Source organism: Apis laboriosa, unplaced genomic scaffold (genome assembly GCF_014066325.1).
Source record: "Apis laboriosa isolate Shangri-la unplaced genomic scaffold, ASM1406632v1 scaffold104_cov149, whole genome shotgun sequence".
Classification (NCBI taxonomy): Eukaryota; Metazoa; Arthropoda; class Insecta; order Hymenoptera; family Apidae; genus Apis; species Apis laboriosa.
This window is the reverse complement of record NW_025220694.1, coordinates 882,890-904,479: the sequence shown is the minus strand read 5'-3', so window position 1 is coordinate 904,479 and position 21,590 is coordinate 882,890. Positions and strand designations below refer to the sequence as shown.

At 25.4% G+C, this 21,590-nt stretch overlaps 5 protein-coding genes across 11 annotated transcripts in view; 2 read left to right on the top strand and 3 right to left on the bottom strand.

The window, feature by feature from the left end:
* LOC122715606 (follistatin-related protein 5-like) overlaps positions 1 to 2,827 on the top strand; it is a 61,988-nt gene extending 59,161 nt beyond the window's left edge. For all 3 annotated transcript variants that reach the window (XM_043937950.1, XM_043938114.1, XM_043938039.1), the window contains 6 exons: positions 144 to 281; positions 368 to 583; positions 665 to 815; positions 902 to 1,102; positions 1,171 to 1,317; positions 1,382 to 2,827. In XM_043937950.1, coding sequence (XP_043793885.1) covers positions 144 to 281; positions 368 to 583; positions 665 to 815; positions 902 to 1,102; positions 1,171 to 1,317; positions 1,382 to 1,611 — 1,083 coding nt within the window. In that variant the 3' untranslated portion in view covers positions 1,612 to 2,827. The remainder of the gene's footprint in view (positions 1 to 143; positions 282 to 367; positions 584 to 664; positions 816 to 901; positions 1,103 to 1,170; positions 1,318 to 1,381) is intronic.
* LOC122715434 lies at positions 2,427 to 9,816 on the bottom strand. 3 transcript variants are annotated; one of them, XM_043937828.1, is made up of 15 exons: positions 9,721 to 9,816; positions 9,397 to 9,614; positions 8,672 to 8,906; positions 8,481 to 8,590; positions 8,388 to 8,420; positions 7,998 to 8,278; positions 7,649 to 7,919; positions 6,799 to 7,526; positions 6,246 to 6,518; positions 5,342 to 5,599; positions 4,462 to 4,770; positions 4,032 to 4,249; positions 3,827 to 3,943; positions 3,570 to 3,688; positions 2,427 to 3,499 (listed from the first exon to the last, which is right to left on the bottom strand). In XM_043937828.1, the coding sequence occupies exons 3-15, from the start codon at positions 8,878 to 8,880 to the stop codon at positions 3,327 to 3,329; spliced, it is 3,099 nt and encodes a 1,032-aa protein (XP_043793763.1). In that variant the 5' UTR covers positions 8,881 to 8,906; positions 9,397 to 9,614; positions 9,721 to 9,816; the 3' UTR covers positions 2,427 to 3,326. The 3 variants fall into 3 exon arrangements, with proteins under 3 accessions (XP_043793763.1, XP_043793602.1, XP_043793685.1); XM_043937667.1 differs by having other exon boundaries at positions 8,388 to 8,590; XM_043937750.1 differs by lacking the exon at positions 9,397 to 9,614 and having other exon boundaries at positions 8,388 to 8,590; positions 9,721 to 9,796.
* Positions 9,817 to 10,289: 473 nt separating this feature from the next.
* On the top strand, positions 10,290 to 15,309 carry LOC122710613 (type II inositol 1,4,5-trisphosphate 5-phosphatase). Of its 2 annotated transcripts, none has more exons than XM_043928689.1 (19): positions 10,290 to 10,470; positions 10,726 to 10,859; positions 10,952 to 11,132; positions 11,236 to 11,370; positions 11,455 to 11,570; positions 11,646 to 11,788; positions 11,949 to 12,122; positions 12,204 to 12,366; positions 12,473 to 12,651; positions 12,734 to 12,955; positions 13,042 to 13,177; positions 13,350 to 13,529; positions 13,789 to 13,885; positions 13,955 to 14,092; positions 14,160 to 14,257; positions 14,350 to 14,527; positions 14,611 to 14,738; positions 14,834 to 14,945; positions 15,021 to 15,309. In XM_043928689.1, the coding sequence occupies exons 2-19, from the start codon at positions 10,794 to 10,796 to the stop codon at positions 15,185 to 15,187; spliced, it is 2,613 nt and encodes an 870-aa protein (XP_043784624.1). In that variant the 5' UTR covers positions 10,290 to 10,470; positions 10,726 to 10,793; the 3' UTR covers positions 15,188 to 15,309. The 2 variants fall into 2 exon arrangements, with proteins under 2 accessions (XP_043784624.1, XP_043784548.1); XM_043928613.1 differs by having other exon boundaries at positions 10,949 to 11,132.
* Positions 15,310 to 15,882: 573 nt separating this feature from the next.
* On the bottom strand, positions 15,883 to 18,951 carry LOC122713656 (importin subunit alpha). 2 transcript variants are annotated; one of them, XM_043935582.1, is made up of 8 exons: positions 18,818 to 18,895; positions 18,327 to 18,400; positions 17,885 to 18,198; positions 17,552 to 17,807; positions 17,336 to 17,474; positions 16,893 to 17,251; positions 16,476 to 16,808; positions 15,883 to 16,379 (listed from the first exon to the last, which is right to left on the bottom strand). In XM_043935582.1, exons 2-8 carry the CDS (start codon positions 18,390 to 18,392, stop codon positions 16,284 to 16,286), a joined length of 1,563 nt encoding a protein of 520 aa, XP_043791517.1. In that variant the 5' UTR covers positions 18,393 to 18,400; positions 18,818 to 18,895; the 3' UTR covers positions 15,883 to 16,283. The 2 variants fall into 2 exon arrangements, with proteins under 2 accessions (XP_043791517.1, XP_043790670.1); XM_043934735.1 differs by having other exon boundaries at positions 15,886 to 16,379; positions 18,327 to 18,428; positions 18,818 to 18,951.
* Positions 18,952 to 20,039: 1,088 nt separating this feature from the next.
* LOC122712456 (vesicle transport protein SFT2B) lies at positions 20,040 to 21,508 on the bottom strand. The gene is made up of 4 exons (XM_043932189.1): positions 21,203 to 21,508; positions 20,787 to 20,956; positions 20,413 to 20,530; positions 20,040 to 20,321 (listed from the first exon to the last, which is right to left on the bottom strand). Exons 1-4 carry the CDS (start codon positions 21,269 to 21,271, stop codon positions 20,193 to 20,195), a joined length of 486 nt encoding a protein of 161 aa, XP_043788124.1. The 5' UTR covers positions 21,272 to 21,508; the 3' UTR covers positions 20,040 to 20,192.
* Positions 21,509 to 21,590: the final 82 nt, after the last annotated feature.

Genomic DNA, 21,590 nt, shown 5'->3' with positions numbered 1-21,590 from the left:
TCTCAAATTATTTTATTATATTATTATTTATTATAACATAAATAATTTTTTAAAATATTTAATTATTATACTCTAGCTGCTAATCTCTAGACAATAAAATCGGTTTTATATTTTTATATATTTCCTTCAATTTCATAATTTAGGAGCATGTGTGTGGAGTTAAAGGTATCCCTTGCTCATGGGGACGTGCAATCAATGTCGCAAATCGATATGTATATGTCAGCCAACCGGATAAAGATCGCGTACTTGTTATTAGTGAAATACAAATGGTTATAGTCGACGTGAGTAAACTTTTATTTGTTAATATTATGTTAATTGATTAATCATAATATATTATGAAAATAAATCTTGTCTTTTTTCTCGTTAGGTAATACCAACAGATAAAAATCCTGTTCAACTTTGGTACGTTCCTTCTCTTGATCAAGTATGGATATTGAATTGGCGAAATCAGAAAGATATCGATGTGAAAACTGTTCAAGTAATCGAAGATGCTGCTCAAAAGAAAAAGCATCGCGCTATCCGACCAGAACCCATTGATGCGCAATTCGATATAATCCAAAATATTTATATCCCTGAACCACAAGTAAATATAATTATTGAAAATTATTATTTATTTTGAAGATACATAAATGAAATACTACTGTACATTTTTTAATCCATTTAGGATATTGAAAACATCTTCAAGTACGGTTATGTGAGTCACGCAAATCAACGTAACATGTACAAATTGGATTTGAAGAATATGAAATATACACGTAGCGCTGATTTAAGTTCTTATAATTGTGTTCCAGTTAATGTTCAATTTTCGGTTCTATGTACGTAATTCAATACTTTGTGAATTTAACAAATATATGTTATAAATCTATAAATATTTCTTATATTATTCTATTTTTTATTTCAGATGGGTTTGTAGTAATTGAATGCCAAGAACCAGTCACTAATCGACCAACGGGTCAATTATTATTGGATTATTTAACTGATACCGTTCTTGCATATAAGCCAAAAATTTTAGGAAAACCAACAATTTCACCTGATTCTCGACATCTTGTCACATTAGATAAGCAAGAAACAGGCGTAACTTTAGTCGTACAAGAAATATCATGTAATTAGAATTTATTTTTTTCTTATCAGTTTCTTAAGTATTTCATTCACAATTATTTTTTTTTTCAGCCGATGGTTTGAAATTCGCATTTGATGTGAAAACGACATTAAATATCAGCGATATCGCACTCTATCCATCACAAACGACACATGGTTACGATATTTATGCGTCATCTATTGACAAGGAAAATATTCTTTTCCTCGATCTATCAACTGGTATGAAAATTTCTTAATGATGCTTTTTGTATTAAAAAAGTTAAAAATTTATTTTTTATCATAGGCAAAGTAGAAATGATAACAGGTGTTGGTAAAGCAACATCGCCTAATTTAACAAAGTGGGGAAACCCGAATAGACCAATTGTACAAAGTGGCATATTTGGTAAATACATGGTTAGCCCTTCGAATGATGCACTCTTCGTTTTAAATGGCGAAACTCGAACAATAAATTGTGAAATTGGAGGTCTACAACATCCTGGAGCGGTGGTATGGTTTACAGTGTCTTTACATTAAGCAATCGAAATTTTGACAACGATATATGGCGCGTATAGATAAAGAAAAATATTCAAGCACAGAAAAAACAGTGATATTAAATCAATATCATGTACATCACTATTTGAACAAAAGAATAGAATAATTGTAGTTTTGTTAGGTTAGAAGAAGGAATGGTTGAAACAAATTTTGAGAAATATATTCTAACACCAACATACCATTATCCATGGTTATCGTTAAAATATCTAAAAAGTTTCCGAGTATCGCTCTTCAATAATTAATGGCGTATTTTTGACACCATCGTGCGAATAAACGTTTTTGATCGTTATAATGCAAATATTTATCGCGAAATATTTATCGATAAGATTTTTAATGTACATACCAAAGATCGTCTTTTACATATATATTTAACGTACCTAATCGTTACCCTATCGGTGGCCTTAGTTTCTCTCGATTTTGCATATCTCAATCTTTGTACTCGTATATTTCTCTTTCGAATAAATTTTCAATGGCTATAAAGATATAGATAGAATTCTTCCAAATAGCGATTAGAACAAAGTTATTTCTTATCCAATATTTATTATTAAAACTTGTTATTTTTGAACTCGATATATCGAAATATTTAAAAATTTGGCATTTTTTATTTTTAACGACATTTAAAAGTTATTTTCTTAAATATTAAGAATTAATATTATAATTAAGAATTCATAATGATTTTTTTATGTTATCCAATCAATTAATTAAAAAACAAGAACAGTTACAAAATTACCAAATGAACACAAATATAATATAATGTAATCACTTTCTAGTTAATAGGTTTTCAAAAAATTGGAACAGTTTCTTTTATGGTAATTTTTACAATAACTTATACGACAAAGACGTATATAATACAGTCATCGGGCCACAAATAGCATACTAACAACAGATATGATGATTATGTATTATAACGCATGCGTGTGTCGATTGTACGCGTGAGGATACGAGCGCATATAACAAATAAAATGAATATCTTGTAATAAAATTACAACAAAACTAATTTAATAAATAATCTGCAAGTACAAATTTTTTTCTCTATACATGCAGATTATGAACATTTTAGCAGTCTTGTATCCATTCAAATAAAAAGGAAATAATGATACAGTGAATGGTTACACTCCATCATTAAGGATCGTACTTTTAAGTGTGTTCTAGTCGTAACATTCGCCTTTATTCACTAATAAATTACGTCTGTTCAAAACCTCAAAGTCTACGTTTAATCACCTACTGTACAAATTCAACGTATATTTACGCACTAATCTTGTATAAATACATTTAGTTCTTTTCAAATTATTAATTCTTCCTTACAACTGCTGTTTTCACATTAAACGCCATTAATGAATCTAGCAAATACACAATACCCTTCAACTGAATAAATGATCACTGATAAAACGCACAATATTCAACGAATTTCGATGTATGTGCTGTATCATTTTATATAAGATGTTTGCTAGAAATTTAACAGCAAGAAATTGGATAATGTAAGGAAGGAAAAGAGACAAAGAGGCAGACCATGAGCGAATTATTAGGAAAAATAGATCAAGAGATTTGTGAGCAGTTTTCCATTCAAGATGATGTAGTTTGATCAACATATAAACGTAACACCTTGTAAACTCTTCTCTTGATTCCTTGTATCCTATTTTGTTCCTCACTCTTTGTATCTCACTGACTATTTGCCAGTTTCGTCGTTCCAGCACTGGTTATATATTGCACGATTTTAAATTGGTCCCTTGCCGACTGTAAAAAAGTATATATGCGTTGCTAAAATCTTCCTCTTGAGGTTTCTGTCTGCTTGTAATTTCATCATTGTAATAGTACCACGTATCAGTGCGAGGATTCTTCGCGTATGCTGTATAATGTCCTGCCGAAACCCCTATAACAATATATAACATACATAATATCATATTATACTAAACTAATATAAATAAAATAAAAATACATACCTCCAAAATGACAAACGCAAGCATAAAGATCATATAGATGTTGTCCAACGCTTAAACCAACCAATGGAAATGTAACTTTATCATCTAATTTCATACTAGTACACTCATAAAATACGAATCTGTAAAAAAATACAAGTTATATAAAAAACAAAATATAATTTATATAAAATTATATATATTAGAAAATAAATCTTATTATTAAATTAAACACTTATTACTAAATCTAAACTATTAAATATAAAACTATAAAAATATACCGTTTCAAATATACTATGAGGAACTTTGGATATCTGTGGACTGTAAGAGTTTTTGTAGCGCACCGATTTCGTTCGCATTTTGGACAAAACCAAGGATTGTGTTCATCTAATGTTTCGCTATAGAACGTGTAAGTCTGAATATTATTTACAAGTTGCTTGAAAACTTTCAAAACAAAAAATTTTAATCATTAGTAATAATTCCTACCTTTGACTAAATGCTTGAAGACAATCATATAAAGATAAAGGATGATGAGGCCTTTGTTTGCTGATGCTAACATGATCAATTGGAGATGCGATTTTAGGAACCTGCTCCGTATAACGCACTGCTAAAGTATCACCATTACATAAGATTACCATACCCGTTTCAGATACACTGCATCCTGTACAATGTGTAGTATACATACAACGAGAACAATGATGACCCTATAAAAAAATATATCTATTAATGTATCTTATTTTGAAATTTCGTAACGCAATTTTATCTATTAAAAAATAATATTTATAATTGTTTTGTATAAAGTAATAGAAAACCATATATAAATAATCATATTTATCTATTAAAAATTAATCACTTATCTTTGACAAAAGATTTTACGTTGACAAAAAGAAAAGTTATTAAATAATTATATTCTAACCTGTCCTGTAACAAAATGAAGTGTATAATTTCCTTCTTGTGGTACATTTTTTCTTACAATATCGTACAAGTCTTTAGCATTCACTCTTGAAGGTAATCTTACTAAATGAGGATAACCAAAAAGTTTTGTTCCTTTACGGTTGTTTGATGTTTCGTTTGTTGTATCATGTCGCAAGACTAGCGGTACATTTAAGATCCTAATTGCAGGTCTCGGTCTGCCTGTTTGATCTATTTTAATAAAAGACGACGCAGTCATATAAGTTGAACACATTGGGCACATTTGCGGTTCCGTTTGATTTTTGAAGTAATTCTGTTAAACGTAAATAATAATTAAAACAATAATTTATAACATATTCATTATAATATATGAACACTTGAATATATATTCGAACTTCAATTTTTATTTTACAATTTTAATTTAATTTAATTATTAAGAAATAAAAAAAAAAGACATCAACATATAATATAATACCCTCAGAACGGCAACCTCAGATTAGTCTGAATTGAGTTCCAGAAAATAAACTTTCTGGCTTGCGGATTGTACTCAAACAGCGAACCATACGGGTTTCCATCTTTTCGTTTCCAAATACCTCTACTTCAAATGAAGTTTCCTGGGCTAATTGGCAACGTAAAGCTATTTCTGGTTCCCGTACATACCCTTATGGTATCATCCGTCTAGAACGTTTATTGGTTTAATCTCAGACCTTCCCGAGGTGAAATTGTGGTAACTATGTACCTTGCTTGTATACCCCTTCCGCTAGATTGAAGCTGCCGTTTTCATCATCGGGTTTTCATTATATTTATACAAATAAAATACCTTTATATCAGTTTCAAAAATAATTTGAAAAAAAAAAAATTAAAAACTATATAATAAAACTTACCTCAATACAAGTATCACACATAACAAAGTTGCAACTGTTCCCACTGTGCCTTTTCAAATCTCCATCCAATTCTTCGAGACAAATTGTACATGGTATTTCCTCTCCCGTAACTGTACATTTCTGACAGGAATCGGCCTCGGTTACACGATCTCCACCACCATCTGGTACTGAAGTGTATGCATCAGGAGGTTCCGTAAGTTCAAAGGCATATATAGATCGATTCGTATCATTGATGTGTCTCAAGAGTGTATTGTCATCCTTAAATGTAAAACCTTGATGTACAATCCAACAATGACAATTCCGTCTAGTGCGATAAGTTACAGCAAGCAAGATACATAATTCTCGATACCTACGGTGCAAGGGTAAAATAATATAATCGAGGAATGATGGCCACATTGGGCCAATTACAAAAAAATAAATAGCGAAAACCAGATTATATAAGAGAATATAGGAGCAAAAAAATTGAATCTGTGTGATGGAATGTAGCCTCGTAACCAAACTTTACGCTACGAGAATGTTCTTCCACAACATTTATTCTTGGAGAGCAGTATCAACGATTATCGAGACTACTCGATAAGCCGCCTTCTTCACCCTCCATGATTGTTCTTGTACTAACATATAGACCCACGCACCGTTTTTTATATGATATAAAATTAAACTTTATTCCTAGCAACTATAAATATCTTGAAACGTCCTTAAAAAACATATTAAGATGTTAAAAATTTATTCAAATAACTGGTTATCATATTTATCAATCTGTAGATTTTTTTCAAAATATTATGAAATCATAATGAGTTGACTAATAAAATGAAAATTTCTTGAAATATATGTACATGCTATATATAAATAAATAAATAAACTAAAAAGCCAACTCTCACAGATACAATAAATTTTATATGCTTACCAAAATCTTTGATATATGATTTTCTAAAACTTCAGCAAGTGCAATATTTGTTACTGCAATATTTTCTTTGCCAAGTGTTTTTAATAGCTCCTCCTTCAATTTTCCAATGCGTGATTGTTTGTTTAATGAAACAACGCACCTTATAGGTTGATCACCATTTGCAGGAACGTATGTAACATTTAGTTGTCTCTCCATTGCATGAGGTAGTGGCACTGACAAATACATGAAAGGTTCATACGTAACAGAAACATGATTACATACTGCACAAACAACCTACAATAGAAAGAGAGTATAAAAATATAAATTATTTTAAATATATATATATATATATATATATACTATATGTACTATGTATTTACAAATATGCCATATAATTTAAATATTTGTATCAGCAGAATGAGACATGCTTTTTATGCTTCTTAAAGCAAGAAGGTATGGCTGTTGAATTTTAATATAGGAAACATTTTACGGTAAAAGCCAAATATATAAACTAGTTACCCCAACGTATAGTTTCCACAACACAAATTTTTATATATGATATAATTAAATTTACCTTGCTTTTAAATTGTCCTTGGAAAGTATCAACAATAATACTTCTATTAGATTTTAAATGCTTTGCCCAATGTTTATCAGCCTCAATTTCATCTTGTGTCTCTACAGTACCATTTCCATAACTTTGTGAAATTCGTATGCATTGAGAACTAATACTTCCTTGACCATCACGTTTATGATTCTTTTCTTGATCATCTAACCTCATACGTTTTACATTACATTTCTCTAAACCATTGTCATACTCTATATCAGAACCACTTGATCCATAATCTATACCACAATTGACTTTTTGAACATTAACTTCTTTTATCCTTTTGATACTAACACTCTTATTATCAAAATCATGATTTTCCATTAGATTTGAATTATCTAAAGGCATTCTACGAATATTTTCTTTCGGAAATTTTTGTGAATCATAATGAATCTCATTATTACATTCCTGCTGCATTACTAAGAAGTTTGCATTACTAGTTTTTGCTTCTTTATGAATATCATAAAGACCGTGGTATTTCGGAACATTTTTTGAAAATTCAATTAATGTTTCTAGCCTTAGTGAAGGTGTGACTTCATTTTTCTTTCCATCGACTTCATTATGAATAAACGTATTTGATTTTGCTTCAACAGTTTCATCAGAATCAAGTGTTTCTTCGTCATCCTCACCATCGTTTAAAGGTGATCCTCGCGGCGAATTTACAATACTATCTAATTCTCCTATAGGTGATCCTAAGTCTGAAATTAAGTAATTTTTAATATAAATTAATTTAAAATAATTTTTAATAAAAATTATATATTATTTTTATAATATATAATTTTTATTTATTATAGATATTTATAATAAGATATATTTTTACCTCTTGGTGAACCAGCCATTGTTACATTGGGGCTATTTGGACATTCTGGTGATGGTAAACAATCATACATTTCCAATAAATCTGTATTACAATTGGAATTACTAGTGGCAGTGACTGAAGACATGATTTTTCCATTTGAATTTTCAATTGAATTATTCGTGTTGGCAGTGGTTGTAGATGAAGGAGTTTGACAATTTTTTGTACATTTTGCAGTATTCATTTGTTCATGTAAAGAATCCAATAGAAGTGCAAGAAATTCCTGACAATCATGCTGTTAATCATTATTTTTATTAATTATTCAAATTCTTCACTAATAATTAAGTAATATATAAAAATATTTCAAAGTTACCTGTCTATAGTCTTTAAATTGTGAATGATATGCCCCCAATGTTTGTTTAAATTCAGTAGGCCTAAGAACGCTATATTTGCCAGACCACATTTTACCAAGAAGTGCACTAAAATGTGCCATCAATGATCCAGGAGGAGGAAGTTTTTCTCCCCTTTGTTGTAAATCCAAAAAATGTCGCAGTACGGGAGGTGTTGCAGTTAAACACTGCAAGCCAGCAGCCATAAAGCAAGTATTACCGAGATTGCGAAGACCACATACTCCCGCGCGTAAAACTACATCTTCTATATAACATAAATATAAATAAAACATTAATCAATTATCTTAATAAATAAATTTTTTTTAAAAATCAGATAGCTTTATATATATAAATATAATAGTATTTATATATACCCATTTGTGAATCATCTTGAGAATCTCCACCTTCTGAAAACAAATTGTTTAGAGCTGGAGTATCAGGAGGTAAAAATGGACCATATTCTATACCAGTTCCATTATCACCAATAGGATCTGCACCAACATCTGTAAAATCATTTAAACCAGGTGGTGGTGGAAGTGGAATAGCATAGTCTGATGTAGAACTATTTGCTTCAGTCCTATGTAACAAATATTATGTTAATAATTTATATAATTTATTACATATTAATAATTATTTAAATGAATAATATTAATCATACCATGTATCTTCTATACCCATATTAACTTCTGATGAAAGCAATTTATCCTCTTGAAGAGTTAAAGTGTGGTCTAAAGAAGAGGTTAATGGACTAAGACCAGTAGAATCTAATACCTCTGATATCTCTGCGACTTCAGGCAGATAATAAATTTCAGAAGATCCAATCATTGAAATATTTTCTACTTCTGAGACATCCACCTTATTGTCCATTCAGATAATGAAATACCAAATATTACCTAAAAGTATAATTATTACAAAAGAAAGAATCAATGTACATTTGTTAAAATCAAAATATCTTATACTTTCTTAAAATAAAAAATTTTTTTCATATTTATATCTTTTAAAGATTTATATCTGATAAGAAATTATATTTAACTTTATAAAACTTATTTAAATTAATAAATTACAAATATAAGAAATATAAATCTAATATATTTAAAAACATTAAATCTCTAGTGAAATGCATCACAAAAAATATTTTTTCCATAAAAGCAAAAAAACTTTAAAACTTTATTTATTGTTCTGTTTTCCCTCTAATTTTGTTAAGATCTAACATGCATCGTTTAAATTTCATTTAGTATAATATTAATAACAAATAAATGAATATAAAAAATATACAGGAAACAAATATGATAATAAAATATAAATATCATTTCCAAAGGCCAAAATTTTGCAAATTACATTGAATTACTTGAAATCATCAAACAATACTTAAATCATCCTAACCTAAGACGTCGGGAACGATTACCGCGAATTCTTTGGCGTCCTATTGTTGTAAGTTGATAAACTCCTCAAGGAACAATTATTATCGATAACTGGATTTTTTTGTTTTTTAGAAGTAAGATTATATTATATTGGCTATTACACTGATCAATATGGAAGAAACTGAATTCTGTAGTCTATAAAAGTACAACTAGACCTTGCCCACACAAATCGTAATCATCCTGTAATATCGTAATAGCACAAATTTGATATCAATATACACAGAAAAACATACAATTTTATATTTAATATGGGTATATAAAAAAAATAAAACCAATATTCACTTACATTGCAGAAAATCCACTTTCTTCTTCATGAAATATCTATACCGCCATTGCAGTAAACGGCATGGTCAATGGATGCGCTAGAAAAGGAAGATTTACCTACGATCATAGATCTGCTTACAACGCTTCAGGAAGTTGGCATAGCTATTTTTTAATTTTCAATGTAGGTACTATTTTCTATTTACTAGGGAAATTCTATTTGCGCGCTTAAAATTGCATTTTATCTTCAATAAAATGTTTTATTTGTACAAAAAACTAATTATTCTATAAAATATATAAATATGTATTAAAAACAATATCTTTTTTTCTTATTTAAACAAAATTCTTATTTAAATTTAATTATATTAATTATATTATAAGATATTAACATTTTAATAATATTTTATTTCATAAAAAATAAATAAAAATATTTAATCGACTTATATCAAATTTAATAGAAACTTTTTTTATTTTTCTCATTTCATGAAAATGCTTCATTTTCATGTACATTTTTATTGAGTAATATATATATATATACACATTAAAAAAAAAAGCTACAAACTATCTACTGATTTCTTTGACACACACGAGGGATACAAATTTAATCATGTCTAATGTCAATTACTTTACTTTGTCATTCTTATTCATTCAGTGATAAATTAAAGTATATAATATAAGTTACTTAATAGTAACATTGGAATATATTTTAGAAAGAAATAATAACTTATATCGAAAAAATGCAGTGATACTCGATATTCAATACAAATAAGATAAGGTAATGTTTCGTTTAAAAGGAAAAAATATTTTATGATGAAAATTTATTAATAGAAAATAATTATTTTATCTAGTTTTAAAAGTTATATTATATGTATTATTATAATTATTTCTTTATTATTATTAATATAAAAAAAATAAGAATATATTCTATTCTCATTACACATGTTAAATATATTTAATACATAAATATATTTAATATAATAAATATATTTCAATAATGAATATTAATATTTTATATTTATATTTATATTAGTCCTCATATACATACATCATATCAGAATTATATTAAAAATTTTGGAAAATAACATTTTATTGATAAGCATGTCATCATCAGAACAATCAATGATTGTACAATCAAAATTTGTCTCAGGAGAGACTGTAATAATTGTATCCTTTTAATTGAAAACAAAAATTACTTTCTCTATTTTTAAAAAGTATATATAAAATATAAATCTATAAATCTTTAATCATATAAGAAGGCAATGGAAGCATCATTGATACAAGGTTGGGTTAAAGCTGCACGGATTATAGCACTTCTTAACAAAGGAACTACTCATGCATTAGTTATTTTAATTACTTCAAGAACACCCCCTCAAGTTTATAGTGATCTTACCATAGAAAGAGTATTGCCTATTGATCAAGATTTTAAATGTAATATAAGTATGTAATTTTATTTATTATTTATATATTTAATATTCAATTGTATGGTTACAAATTAATATTAAAATATTTTTATATATTAATAATAAATATTATTTATTAGATACTGATGACAAACAACAAGATAGTTTAGATGTTTATCTTAATGTAACATCAAGAAAATTACAATTAATATTTGAGATGAGACCTGGAGTAGTAACTAGCTCCTTAGTATCTGAGATATTTAGAGCTATAGAAGGTAAAAATATGTTATTTAATTACTTATCTAATTACTTATATGATAATATAAGTATATAAACATATATTTTTTTAATCATTACAGTATATCAAAAAACTAAGAATTCAGCATCAGAATTTTTATGGGTTCAAAAATTAACAGGAAATACACGTAACTTAAATTCCAATACCAATGAAGAAGTACAAGATAATACTGATCCTGTTAGTAGATTTTATATTGTAATTTTTACATTTATTTAAAAATTAATAATGAAAATTTAAAAATATCTTGTATAGTTGGTAGATCTAGAAAGTCCAGTTCTAGTTGTAACAAGACGTAGTATTGCTTCTGGCAAATCACCAGTAGCTGCTAGGGAGTCAGCAGTACGATATCAAATGGCATGCAAAGAGGATGATTATACATACAGTAAAACATTTCGGTTTGTTTTATTTTTTTCATACATTCTGTAAAATACTATTATATAATTTTATTTTATAGTATTATATAATATATAATTTTATTATAAGTTTTTAAGTAATTTATTATAGAATTTGTTATAATATATTTATAGTGTTATATATATTTATAATTTATTATAGTATATTTATTGGTACATGGAATGTAAATGGCCAACCACCAAATGGTATTAAATTGCATAGATGGTTAAGTTATGATAAAACACCTCCTGATGTATATGCAATTGGATTTCAAGAACTAGATTTAACTAAAGAAGCATTTCTTTTTAATGATACTCCAAGAGAAGAAGAATGGAGGTAAAACAATTATATTTGTATATAAATATTAAATAATATTTTAATATTATTTTTTTATATTTTTATATTATGTGTTTATAGACAAGTTGTAGCAAAATCTCTTCATCCAAATGGTGTTTATGAGCAAGTAGCTATTGTAAGATTAGTGGGTATGATGTTGCTTATATATGCTTTGCATAATCATGTACCATACATAAAAGATGTATCAGTTGATACAGTAGGTACTGGCATCATGGGTAAAATGGTAATATTTATTTTTATTGTAATTATTTATATTTATAATGTTTTACAAAATACAAAAGAATTTAAAATTCGGTATTAAATTATTTTAACAAATTTAATCTTATCAGGGTAATAAAGGAGGTGTAGCAGTAAGTTGTTCTATTCATAATACATCTATTTGTTTTGTTAATGCTCATTTAGCAGCACATTGTGAAGAATACGAAAGACGAAATCAAGATTATGCAGATATATGTGCGCGATTATCTTTTACAAAATATGTTCCGCCTAAAAATTTTAAAGATCATGAGTAAGTATCCTATTCATATATTATATTTCAAAGTATATAGTGTAAAATTGTGTAATTAAAAATATAAAAATTTTATAAATAGCCAGATCTATTGGTTAGGAGATCTGAACTATCGAATAACTGAAATGGATGTCATGGTCGCTAAACAACATATAGATGAAGAAAACTATTCTGCTGTCTTAGCTTTAGATCAATTAGGTCAACAACGACGATTAGGTCGTGTTTTACAAGGATTTCAAGAAGCAGAAATTACATTTAAACCAACATATAAATATGATCCAGGCACTGATAATTGGGATTCAAGGTTTTATAATTATATTTTGAATTTTTCTTTGTGTATTTAAATATACATATATTATATCATTTATTAAATATAAATATCAATTATAGTGAAAAAGGTAGAGCACCAGCATGGTGTGATCGTATATTATGGAAAGGCGAAGCAATTACATCAATAGATTATAGAAGTCATTCTGAATTAAAAATTTCAGATCATAAACCAGTTAGTGCAATTTTTGATTCTCAGGTAAATATAAATATTTTTGAATAGTACAAAAAATTAATAAAATAAAACAAAATTTTATTTATTTTTAAATTTTTATTTATTTTAAATTTTTTTTAATTTATTTAAATTTTATTTAATTTATTAAAATTTTATTTAAATTTTTTTTTAATTTATCATATTTTTCAACTTATAGATTAGAATCATAGATATGGCAAAATATCGTAAAATCCACGAAGAAGTTATGAAAAAACTTGATAAATTAGAAAACGAATTTTTACCACAAGTGATGGTTGATACAACAGAAATTATATTTGATACATTAAAATTTCTTGAACCTAGTAGCAAAGAACTTATTATTGCTAATACTGGCCAGGTAAATAAATTTTTAAGATATATATAGATAATCCTCATATAATTCGCTATTTAACGATATTATAATATAATATAGTTTAAAATAACAATTCTTATATAATGCAATATTTATACAATATGATTTAATATATATAATAAATTCATATCAAATTATCCGTTTACATGCAACAAAAGATTATTATTTTATTACTTTTATAAAATCTAATTATTGTGTTACATGAAGTATTTTTCTTTTTTTTTATTAATTATGCTATTTATAGGTACCAGTTCAATTTGAATTTATAAAAAAATTAGGTGACACTAGTTATTGTAAAGAATGGTTGGATATAGAACCATTTAAAGGTTTCATAAAACCAGGTATAATTTTTTCTTTTTTTTTTTAATCAAATTGGATATTTTATAAATTTATTTATTTATCATGTTTAGGAGAAAAATGTGATACTAGATTTGAAATATATGTTGATAAAAGATCAGCATGTAAATTAAATTCAGGAGAAGATAAATTATATGATATTTTAATTTTACATTTGGAAGGAGGAAAAGATATATTTATAACAGTTACAGGTTTGCAATATTTTAACATTACATTGCTTTTAAAGAATAAAGAAATGAGATTATATTATTTTCTTAGGTACCTATGAAAGAAGCTGTTTCGGATCTTCAATGGAAGCTTTAGTTCATATTCCAGTACCAATTAGAGAAATTCCTATTGGTAGATTAATGGAACTTGTAAGCATATTATATAAGTATATATATGTATAAAAAAAAATAAAATTAAAATCCTACAATTAACTTAATATTACTATTTCATCAAATCATAGGAAAATAATAAAAATCTTTCTCAAGAACCATATGCTATACCTAAAGAAATATGGCTCTTAGTTGATAGGTTGTATCGACATGGTATAAAAACGACGGGACTTTTTGAAACACCGGGCCTTCCCAGTGAAATTATAGCTATAAGAGATTGGTTAGACAATTGGAGTCAAGATCCAATGCGTATCCTAATCAAAATATTCAACTTATACATCAATATCTTATACATTATTATAAATAATTTTGATTCCTTAATAACTACAAAGCTGGTAGTGTTCACTCTGTTGCAGAAGCATTACTTTTACTTCTAGAGTCTACAGCTGAACCTTTAATTCCATACAACCTCCATAGTGTATGCTTATCTGCTGCAACAAATTATTTACAATGCAAACAAGTGTGTGGATTTATAATTTTTAAAAAAATTTTCATGTTATTATGAAACATACATAATATTTAATATTTTAAATTAATATTTAAATTTTTTTATAGATTGTAATGCAACTTCCAGAAATAAGGAGAACAGTTTTTGTTTATATTTGTTATTTTTTACAAGAATTATTAAATCATACTCAAGATAATGAACTAGATGCTAAAACTCTTGGTAAATTTTTATTTATTTATTACTATAAAAAAAATAATAAACTTGTTATAAATTTATTAATTATTTGTTTTATAGCAACAATATTTGGATCAATTTTTTTAAGAGATCCACCAAGAAGTAGAGGTGATAAAAATCAGAGAAGTCGTACTCAAGTTGTTCAAGCAACAATTGATCGGAAAAAAGCTGCATTTGTTTATCATTTTTTAATAAATGATCAAAGCGATTTTATTCTTGGTCGATAATAGTATTTTTAAAATTAAAAACAAGTATTTATTAAATGCAAATTCAGCTAATGAAAGCTTCAAAAGAAATAAAACATTTCAAGTGTTCTGTTTAGGTGAAAATAATCATATAAGTACTAACATTAAATAAATATTTTGCCACATTAATATTTATGTAATAGTACTTAATTATGCGAACAAAATTATAAAATGAAATAATGCACGTAAATACCTTGCCAATTCAAAAATATTTTTTAAGTAAGAATATTGTATGATATAAAATAATGAATACTCGTAATAAGTAAGAAATTTGTTACAATTTCATCTAGTCTTTGTTTAGTTTGAAGTGACTAAATATGTATTATATAAACTTATTATAATAAGAAGAAATTGTTATTTGACTTATCTTAAATTAATTTTATGATAACTTATAGTTATTAAATATTTAAAATTATAATACTCTAAATATATAAGATAACCGAAAACCCCATTCTTGTTCAATTGCTTATAATTGTATTATATTATATAAAATTATTGAAATTACTATTATCAATACATGTTACCTTTTGTATCAAAGTTTTATTAAAAAATACATATAAATTGTAATAAGAAATGTAGCTTATAGTATTTTATAGACACATAATTTAACAAATCACAAGACAATTACATGTATAATAAAAAGAAAAAAATGAAAATAATTGGTACATAAAATTTTAACGGTGATCAAATCTAAAGATAAATGTTTATGTATTATAAATTCAAAAAAATGCAAAACATGATATTAAATGACTAACATAAAATGATATTAAAAATGACTCTTAGAATATCGCAAAATACATATTTCAGTACAGAACAAAAATTCTGAAATTAATAATATCAGAAATGAAAGATATATATAAACAAATAAATTGCAATTTTAAAGCTATATATAAAAAGGAACATTAAATGGAAATTGATGTCATGGAACACACAAAATATCAATAAAGCATTATGAAAGGGACAAAAAATTCTTCTTTAATGTTCATTTGCAACGACGAAAAAATGTAAACCTATTTACAAAAAGAACTGAAACACACACTAGTATATTAATTAAATAACGTAAAACTGATTATGGAATCTAAAAATTGAAACCCTTTTGTGCCGTTTCAGCTGGTTTAAATTCCAATTGACCATCAGCCGCTGTAGGTGTTGTTAATGTTGATTCTTCGGCTTCCTATAAAAAAATGTTCATAACATTCGAATATTTTTTATTTTATTACTAAAATATATATTATTATTTAAATGTATAAATTTTTATAAATTCTCTTACTGGTTCTGAGAAGAAGTTATCAATCATTGCAGTAGCTTTTTGATATACTTGTTCTACATCATGATGCTGAAGAGCTTCTAATTTATCCAAACCTCCAACTTCTTCTATCATAATAGCTACTCGTTCAATTTCTCCCATTTTTTCCGCAGCATTGAAAATATTAGTTAAACCATCAAGAACAACAATTATTGTTTTCCAATCCTTGGCTTCTAGAAGATTGCAAAATGGTGCAAGCACTCCTAATTGTACTAGTTGGGCTAATTGTTGTACTGATCCACCTGAAGTTAAATTTGTTACTGCCCATGCTGCCTCTTTTTGAGATTTAAAATCTCCCTATAAATAAAATATAATTTTATATAAATAATTAAATAATTTTTTTGATAATTACAATTAATAAAAGATATATAATTTACTAACAGATTCCAGAACATGTATTAAAAGTGGCAATAAACCAGCATTTATAACATGTTGAATTTGTTCTATGTTCCCTGCAGTAATATTACTGATAGTCCATGCAGCTTCTTTAACAATATTGATACGATGATGTTGTAATAATAATCCTAAATGTTGCAAACCACCTGCTGATATTATTGCATCTGTTTGCATATCATTTCCTGTAACTATATTTCCAACAGCACGAAGTGCAGGTGTTAAAACTGTCACTTCAGTTGAAGTAAGTAATTGTACAAGTTTTGGTATAACTCCAGATTCAACAACTGCTTGTATTTTATCATTAGAACCATCAGTAAGATATGAAAGAGCCCAACAAGCATCAGCTACAATAAAAAAATTTATTTATAATTATTTTAAAATATAAATTATCACATATGGAATATTCTAATTAAATATCATAATTTTACCTAGTATATCTTTGTCATTATTACTAAGTAAACGATTTAACACTGGAAGAGCAGTTCTTACAATTTCAAATGGAGGTGGAGGATTTTTATTACGACATAAATTTGATAATGTCCAAACAATATTACGTGTAAATGTTACCTATAATAATAAATTTAATAGTAATTTAATAATAGTATTATTATATCTATATTGAAATAAATATATATTATACATACAGAAGTATCAGGCTTAATTAATTCTAATAAAAGTGGCATAGCATCATATCCAAGAACAAGATCTCGAGCTGCTGGACCATCTCCAGCAATATTACCAAGTGCCCATACAGCTTGTTCAGCAACATTAGGTGATGCAGATTTAAGTAATGCAACTAATTTTGGTATAGCACCATGTTTAACAACAACATGAGTTTGCTCTGATGTACCAGATGCTACATTTGTTAGAGCCCATGCTGCTTCAAACTGCAATGCAGCACTAGAAATATTTAATGTAAATAACAAAAAAATTTATGAAATAAAAATAAAATAAAATTATTATTATTATATCCATACTTATGATGATAATCTAAAAATTCAACACATCGTGGAACAATTCCACGTTGAATCATAATATCTATAGGTGGATTCTTTTCTCGGCTCAACATTTTTCTACATGCTTGTGTTGCTTGTAATTGAATTGTTTGATCTGAAGATTTCATGCCATTGACAATTTCTTCTATAGATACAGAAATGGGTGAAAGATTACTTTCACTCACAGGATTTTGTGATTCTTTGCCTACATTCAAATTTCGTCGTTTTAATAATTGTTCATCTTTTCTAGCTTTACGTAATTCTACTGATATTTCACTCCTTCTTCTACGTGCTTCCTATAACAAATTATTTATATATAATATTATATATAAAAATAATTTTTACAAATAAAGAAAATAAAGTATAATAAGAAATTAACTATATATTTTATATCACACATTTTACAACACAATGATTAATTTACCTCATGTTTATTATTAAATTTAAAATTAGCTTTACGACTATGACAATCAGCTTCTGGTGCAGGCATTTTTATACCTTAAAAAAATTGGATATAAATTTTTCTCTGTAAAAATATAAACAGTACAAATCATTAATACATAATTATAAAATTAAAATTGTAGTAAAAGTTATAATAATTTTAACAAAGTTATACAATTTATAATTTAAAAAGAAAGTTGCTCTTATCTATATATTAATTAAACATTTAACAATTATAATATAATATATATTTATATATTTATATATTATATATTTTTTGATTGATACCTTATTAAAAAATCAGTATAAATCCATATATGATACTACAAATCGTATTAAAAATTAAGTTATTTTAAATCTATATTTTCTAACGGTTATTTACTCATTTTTCTCAGTTCTTTTCAATATTATATGACATTTATTTATGGAGTAATTTTAAATATATATTAAAGATAACAAATTTTTCTTACTTACTGTGCAAGTGTGTTAATAAATATTAATATGTGCAGAATATAACGTAGCCCATCGAACACTTAACGAACCGATCGCGACCCGCGCGTTAAAGGTACAATGGCTGCTGAAGAATTTTCTTTGTACTTAGAACCTGTTGCTGTTGATCGAAGGACGTAAAAGAAATTATTGTTTATATCTTCATCCAATTAGAACTTTCATTTGTATATGACGCAATAACATATTGAATTATGATTGGTGGTTGCAATTATGATGATATATGATTGGTCATTCAACATTCAACGTTCAATTTTTAAATTAGAATCAACTAATAAGAAAATACTATTTATAATTATAAATAAATAATATTTCATATATTCCTTAAAATAATCTATTTAATTTATTATTTTTTGAAATCACTATACTTTTAAAAAATTAAATTTTCTTAATACAGATATTAATATTCAGGAATTTTTGAAAAAAATCAGATTTTTCATTTTATATCTTTACAATAATAATGTATTTCATAAATTGTTGTTTAAATTCTTTATTCTAATCATAATTTTGAATATTTAAAGATGTTATATAAATTTTTTCAAAATTTTTCAAAGATTTATCTAATAATGTAGAAAACATATCAGAAAATGACTTCCATTATGGTTTAAGGTAATCATAAAAACTCGCACAAGTTTACAAAATGATTAATTTTAATTATAATACTTTTAAAAACTTCAATTTAATAAATTAATATAAACTAGCAATAAATAATAAATAATAAATAATAAATAATAAATAATAAATAAATAAATATTTCAGTTTTATGTAATAATCACTTATATTTATATTAAATTTATATTATTTAATTTTATAATTCTTTATTAATTACATTCTAAAAAATAAATTAAAAAATCAAAAAATCAAAGTGTTATTATCAATGTAATATTATTGTTAATTATATTAATAATTAATATGATCATACATATATCTATATAAAATATAAATATAAAATACATATAATAGAAAATAGAAATTTATCACAAACAAATAATTTGATATCTATTTAATGTACAAAATTATTCATACTGTACAAAAAACATATAATAAATATTAAAAAAGAAGTAATATTATAAGAATATAATATATTTCATATAAACTTAGTATTTATAATATTAAAAAAAATATTACAATATTAAATATATATTTGTAAAAATATCTTATTATATATATGAGGTATATTTATGTACTTATAATTGTTAGAATTTCTATTCAATAAATATTACATTGTGCTTTAAATTAGTTTCATATTTTACTTCATATTTTGCATAATATAAAATAACAGTATATAAATTTCAACATATTTATTAAGTGAGACATTTTATTAAACATATTGTAAGTGTTTTCATGTAATACATGTCTCCAGAGTTTTTTTAACAGCATCACGTGCGTAAGGAATATAAGACAAAGAATACCAAGTCATTGCCAATGATTGAATAATTATAAATAAAAGAGCCAATCCAGCATTCTTTAGCTAAAAATATGCATGTTAATTGGGTTAAATTTTGTTATATTTAAAAAAAATATTTATATATTATAAATATTATTATATGTATTATACTTACATGTAAAGCTGCAAATAAAGTTATTGCAATTGATACAAATACTAAAATAGTTGCAATCACTCTTGTTGGTGCAAACATCTTTTTAAATTGATTGAATGGACCCATTAAAAAGCATGTGCTATGAATAAAATAAAAAATATTTTTTATTCAAAAATATTATTGTTTGTTTACAATAAAATAAAGGATTATTGGGAAAATGATTACACTTTGAATAATTATATTAAAATAATTTTTATGATTTTTATTATATTTTATTAATGAATTTATTAAGTTACTTAATATTATGATATTTTTGATAATTAAACAGATTTGTGAAAAAAATGTGTAGTCGTACCTAGTTAAAGTATAAGAATATTTAATTTCAATTATTCTACCTTGCTAATGAGATGATATTTCCTAGAGTGTAAAATACAGCAAAGACTGTAAGTCCTTTATGTAAAAATAAAGCAAAAGATCCAAGAAAAGAGCAGAGAATACCAACAATAAAACAAATAGCAAAACCTTTTATTCGAGTAGACCAACTTAATGTAGTTTGATCCATAACCTATAAAAGAAAAAAAAACAGTTTATTTTAATGTTAAAAATTTAAGTGAATTAAAATATATTATTATCAAAAACATATATAATTTTATTTTTTTTTTAATTTATAAGCTTACCATAAAATCCACATCAGTCTTCCATTAAAAATTGTATGCATCAAAATAATAATTTTATATAAATCAAATTAAATTATATGCATTTTAAAAAATTTATATTACTAAAAATTATAATTAATTTTAATATTAATTACCTGAGTGATAATACCACTTTCTTCATCACATTGATCATTGCCACTTAAAGCTCTTTTTAATTTATCCATTTTCTGTTTCCAACTAACTAATTATTATTTTTTAGAAATAATACTTTTATCTTAATATTTCAAAACAACACAATATTTTTTCACAAACTTAAAAATGATCCACCTTCCGTTAATATGTAACTCATATTAATATTTAAATTTAATAATTATAATATAAATTATATTTATACTTAAAATTGGAAGAAAAATGTAATAAAATATAAACAAAATAAATGTCAACAATCTTTTTGTATAGATATAAATAATATACTACGCGTAACAGCTGTTCTGTATTAATTTCTCAATTCACACTTTATTTATAAAAAAAATTTTCTATTCT

Excerpts from the sequence above, each read along its gene's own strand:
- LOC122715434 (XM_043937667.1), bottom strand. The coding sequence starts at position 8,880 with ATGGACAATAAGGTGGATGTCTCAGAAGTAGAAAATATTTCAATGATT. Across the intron at positions 7,527-7,648 it reads AATGGCTGGTTCACCAAGAG|ACTTAGGATCACCTATAGGA; the intron begins GTAAAAATATAT and ends ACTTAATTTCAG. Across the intron at positions 4,250-4,461 it reads TTCATTTTGTTACAGGACAG|GGTCATCATTGTTCTCGTTG; the intron begins GTTAGAATATAA and ends ATTTTTTTATAG.
- LOC122710613 (XM_043928613.1), top strand. The coding sequence starts at position 10,794 with ATGTCATCATCAGAACAATCAATGATTGTACAATCAAAATTTGTCTCA. Across the intron at positions 12,652-12,733 it reads AAAAATTTTAAAGATCATGA|CCAGATCTATTGGTTAGGAG; the intron begins GTAAGTATCCTA and ends TTTTATAAATAG. Across the intron at positions 13,530-13,788 it reads TTATTGCTAATACTGGCCAG|GTACCAGTTCAATTTGAATT; the intron begins GTAAATAAATTT and ends TGCTATTTATAG.
- LOC122713656 (XM_043934735.1), bottom strand. The coding sequence starts at position 18,392 with ATGCCTGCACCAGAAGCTGATTGTCATAGTCGTAAAGCTAATTTTAAA. Across the intron at positions 16,809-16,892 it reads TAATACATGTTCTGGAATCT|GGAGATTTTAAATCTCAAAA; the intron begins GTTAGTAAATTA and ends TTTTATTTATAG. Across the intron at positions 16,380-16,475 it reads ATAACTTCTTCTCAGAACCA|GAAGCCGAAGAATCAACATT; the intron begins GTAAGAGAATTT and ends ATTTTTTTATAG.
- LOC122712456 (XM_043932189.1), bottom strand. The coding sequence starts at position 21,271 with ATGGATAAATTAAAAAGAGCTTTAAGTGGCAATGATCAATGTGATGAA. Across the intron at positions 20,957-21,202 it reads AAAGTGGTATTATCACTCAG|GTTATGGATCAAACTACATT; the intron begins GTAATTAATATT and ends TTTCTTTTATAG. Across the intron at positions 20,531-20,786 it reads AATATCATCTCATTAGCAAG|CACATGCTTTTTAATGGGTC; the intron begins GTAGAATAATTG and ends TTTTATTCATAG.